This window comes from Gopherus flavomarginatus, chromosome 11 (assembly GCF_025201925.1).
Source record: "Gopherus flavomarginatus isolate rGopFla2 chromosome 11, rGopFla2.mat.asm, whole genome shotgun sequence".
In the NCBI taxonomy this organism is placed as follows: Eukaryota; Metazoa; Chordata; order Testudines; family Testudinidae; genus Gopherus; species Gopherus flavomarginatus.
Window position 1 is genome coordinate 14,310,816 of NC_066627.1, and position 4,769 is coordinate 14,315,584.

The window sequence follows — 4,769 nt, forward strand, 5'->3', positions numbered from 1 at the left end:
TTCCCATCCCAGCTCCTAGTCCCACCTCTGCACTCTGCGGGATGGTGGGCTCTACCCCCTCACTCTCTGGGACTCTCCCCAGCCTGAGCCATTCCTCCTTTCTGCCATCCGGCAAGTGAGCTCTGTCCCCAGTGCAGCATGGCAGGGGGCGGCCCAGGAGAAAATGCCACCCACTGCACTGGCAAAAGCCCCACAACCAGTCCAGACAGCCACAGGTCTCAAGGCCAATCTCATGGGTGGGCAACATGGTCAGGAGGGCTCTGTGGCCAAGAGGCAAGGAGTGTGGTGAGCCAGGGGTTCGAGGCCACTGATGGGTTCTCGGGGCAATGAAGGGAAGGCAGTGAAGCCTAGGAGTGATAGGGGGTGGGGGGGAGCCCAAGGAAGCAGTGAGGGTCTGGGGGACCAAAGTACAAGTTTGCACAGGGCACCATTTTCCCTAAAGCTGGCCCTGCCTGGGCACCATTGCTTCCTCAGTGCAGAATTAGGTGTCTGCTGAGGTCCAGTCCAACTGGCTGAGATCATTTTGTTGCAGATTCTTGTCACGGTTGCAGATGTGAGTGTGCACAAAAAAGAAAAATGGGAGAAATTTGACTGGCAGGTTCTTTTTTGTAGGTGCTCTATCTCTGGGATCCTTTGACCAAATGCTCCCCCAATTTGCATCCCTAATTTGATGAGAGATCCTGAAAAAACATGGCAATTTCCAAGACAATCCAAATAGGCAAGTGGGTTTTAGGGCTCTTTGGAAAATTACCCCTTACTAATGATGGTGTCGCTAGACCTTCTCTATACCATTGAAGGGGAGAAGAGCTATGGGAATGATCTATGGCCTGGAGACCCAATGGCTGGGAGCTGGAGTCATCAAAGTCCAGGCTGGACATAAGGTGGAAATCTTTAACAATGAATTAGGGGAGCAATTGACCTGGGGACATGATGGATTCTCCATCTCTTGGAGATTTTCCATGGAGATGGGGCACCTCTTTCCAAGAAGTTTGCTCCAGGTCAACTGCATTGAGTCATTGGATGTGATCATCAGGAGATCAGACTTGATGATAATAATGATCCTTCCTGGGCCTTATCATCTATGCATCTAGGAAATTCTGTGCCTCGGTTTCTTTATCTGGCATTCCCCAGCTGTGAGAGTTTCCAAGAAGGCTGCCTCTTGGAGGACAAACATCCTGTTATTTGCTGAAAGCTTCCCCAGAACCCAGTGGCAATTTCTTGCTGGGTGCATCAGCTCCTAACAATGTCCCAGGTGGTGGGGAATCATCATTATATGTAATTAATACCCTAGGGGACACAGCTGAATTGTGAAAACAGCCAGTGGCATTCCCTTGGGGAGTAAGGGCTGACAAGGAACTTCGGGTCCAGTGTTTGCTGCCAAAATCCACCCCAGGACCACATTGCCAAGTTGCAATGTACCATCTTGGGGCAAAGTCGCCCCCTAGCGGCAGCATAGCGATATCAGCAACATCATAGTGCAGCAGCTAGGGGATCTCCTTTAACTCAGTGTGCATGTGGAGAAGAAGATCTCAAGTTCTAACCCCAGGTCCCCCGGGCAGGGAGGGCTGGGTCTTAGGTGTTGTGGGCCTCTTAGTCCTGCAAGACATGGGGTTAGTTAATGCAGGCTGCATGTTACAGAGTCATCCAATAACTGCTAACGATGTTCCTGTTGTAAGGGAGTTGGGGGTCTAGTGGAAAGAGTGGAGGTGAGGGGCTGAGAACCAGGATTCTTGGTTTCTATCCCCAGCTCTGGGAGAGGAGTGGGGTTTAGTGGTTTAGAGTTGGGATGGGGCTGGGAGGCAGGACTCCTGGCTTCTATGGCTCCCCTGCCTTGCCCAGCCCATATATCCCAAAGATGGCTGCCTTGGCTGATCCATATCTCCCCAAGATGGCTGCCTGATTCTCAGCTCTCCCTGCATCTCAGACTGTTACCTTCCCCCTGGAAGTAATGCCTTTTGTCCTCAGTCTCCTCATGGCTGACTTCACTTCTTTGTTCCTGAGCGTGTAGATCAAGGGGTTGAGCATGGGGGTGATGATGTTGTACAGGACTGAGACCAGTTTGTCCACTGAGAAGATGGAGAAGGGCCGGGCATAGATGAAGATGCATGGCCCGAAGAATAAGGTCACCACAGTCAGGTGTGAGGCACAGGTGGATAGCGCCTTGCGCCGCCCTTCAGGGGAGCGAATTCTCACCAAGATGGTGGTGTAAGAGGCTACCAGGATAACGAAGCAGCTGATGGAGATCAGCCCACTGTTGGAGACCATGAGCAGCTCCACCACATAGGTGTTGGTGCAGGCCAGCTTGATCACTGGTGGGACATCACAGAAGAAGTTGTCCACCCAGTTGGGCCCGCAGAAGGGCAGCCGCATGGTGAGGATGGTCTGGACCATGGAGTGGATGAACCCTCCCGCCCAGGAAGCCGCCACAATCCAGCTGCACAGGGTCCGGTTCATGATGCTGTGGTAGTGGAGGGGCTTGAAGATGGCTACGTAGCGGTCGTAGGCCATGACAGTGAGCAGGAACATCTCGGCTGCCCCCACAAAGTGCAGAAAGAAGAGCTGGGCCATGCAGGCCTGGTAGGAAATACTCCTTCTCTCAGACAGGAAGTCCAACAGCATCTTGGGGGCAGTGACGGTGGAGTAGCACAGGTCCAGGAAGGAGAGGTTGCCCAGCAGGAAATACATAGGAGTGCGGAGGCAGGGGTCAGAGCTGACCGTTGCCATGATGAGGGTATTACCCACCAGCGTGGAGACATAGACCAAGAGGAACACAGCAAACAAGGCGGCCTGGGACTGTGGAGTCGGGGAAAGGGCTGCCAGGAGGAACTCCTCCACTGGAGTCTGGTTTCTCCACAGCTGCTCCATTGGGCCTATGCAATCAAGTCTGAGGGACCTGGAGGGGGACCTGAGGAGAAATAAAGAGATAAATTCAAAGGATTTTACTCATGCCTTCCTCCTTTTGCAGTCAATGGGCACAATCCCGAGTGGCTTCCTCAGACTTTGCCTTCTTCCTGTTGCAATCAATGGGCACAATCCGGAGTGGCTTCCTCAGACTTTATTTGAATATTTCAATTTTCTAGGAGTCCAGGCAATAAGTGAGAGGAACAGGAAATTCTCATAGTTGAGAAGCAATTTGATGTAATTGGCATTATTGGTGGAATGATGTACAAGAATAGAATGTTACAATCACTGGTTATAAACTGTTCAGGAAGTATTGAGTAGGGGAAAGAGGTGTAAGGGTGTCACTCCACATTAAAGACACTATTACTTGTTTTTGAGGTATTGATAATTCAGAACCACAGAATCTTGAATTCAAGATTAACCCACTAACTAACAAAGCGAGGCAGGGATATTGTTGGAGTCTGTAACAGAGCACTAAATCAAATCAGAGAACAGGACAAGTTCCTGCTCATAATTATGTGGAAGGAAAAACTGTGTCGCTATGGGGGACTTTGAGCAGGGAGTTGTACATGAGAGGTCTTGTGCAGCCAGTTAAATATCACTGGAATTTCTCAAAATTATAAATGATGATTTTCTAATACAAAAATATTGCACCCAGCATGGGGTAAATTGATTTTGGAATTCATTAGGCAGAATAAAGGTGGACTAATTACTAGATTGAAAGTTGGTGGTTGTGTAGAGCCTGGGGATCTTGACATGATTATATTCAATATCAGCAAACAGAGGACAGTCCCAACCAGTAATATTACACATGGTGCTTCAAAAGGAGTAATTTCTGAACAGAGGAAAATTGTAAGCAAAATTGTGGTCTAGATAATATTTTGTCCTGCCATGAGTTCAGGAGGCTAGACTAGTTGTCCTCTCGAGATCCCTTCCAGTCCTATGATTCTATGATTCTATGAAAACTGATTGGGAGGAAAAATGTAGACAGAAAAATGTGAATGAAAATTGAGAGTTCTTTAAGAAGAGTTTATCAGATGTCCATAAGATTATGATTCTAAAAGCCCATCCTGGTTCAGTGTTGAAGTAAAGGCAGAAATAAAAACATTAAAAAAAGCAATATATAAAAGGCAAAATAGATAGCAACCAATATAAATTATACATTATGAATTGCAGGAAATTTATAAGGGAAGCTAAGGACATCAAGCAAATCTCCAAGGCTGGCAGGAATAAGGAGAATAAAAAGAAGCTTTTTAAGGACCAAAATAAATCCTAGCAAAGGTATAGGCCCATTCCTACATGGAGATGGTAAAATTGTTAATAATGACACAGAAAAGTAAATATTTCTGCTCTGTATTTGGAAAGAAGCAGGATGGTATATTCCTATCACATAAGAACATAAGAACGGTCGTACTGGGTCAGACCAAAGATCCATCTAGCCCAGTATCTGTCTACCGACAGTGGCCAATGCCAGGTGCCCCAGAGGGAGTGAAGCTAACAGGCAATGATCAAGTCATCCTCTTCTGCCATCCATCTCCATCTTCTGATGAGCAGAGGCTAGGGACACCATTCTTTACCCTTCCTGGCTAATAGCCATTTATGGACTTAGCCACCATGAATTTATCCAGGTCCCTTTTAAAAATTGTTATAGTCCCAGCCTTCACAACCTCCTCAGGTAAGGAGTTCCACAAGTTGACTGTGCACTGTGTGAAGAAGAACTTCCTTTATTTGTTTTAAACCTGCTACCTATTCATTTCATTTGGTGATCCCTAGTTCTTGTATTATGAGAATAAGTAAATAACTTTTCCTTATCCACTTTCTCCACATCACTCATGATTTGATATACCTCTATCATATCCCCCCTTAGT

At 47.4% G+C, this 4,769-nt stretch overlaps 1 protein-coding gene across 1 annotated transcript; it reads right to left on the minus strand.

Moving 5' to 3' along the window:
* Positions 1–1,920: 1,920 nt before the first annotated feature.
* On the minus strand, positions 1,921–2,865 carry LOC127031198 (olfactory receptor 4Q2-like). Its single transcript, XM_050917964.1, has one exon. The coding sequence runs from the start codon at positions 2,863–2,865 to the stop codon at positions 1,921–1,923; it is 945 nt and encodes a 314-aa protein (XP_050773921.1).
* Positions 2,866–4,769: the final 1,904 nt, after the last annotated feature.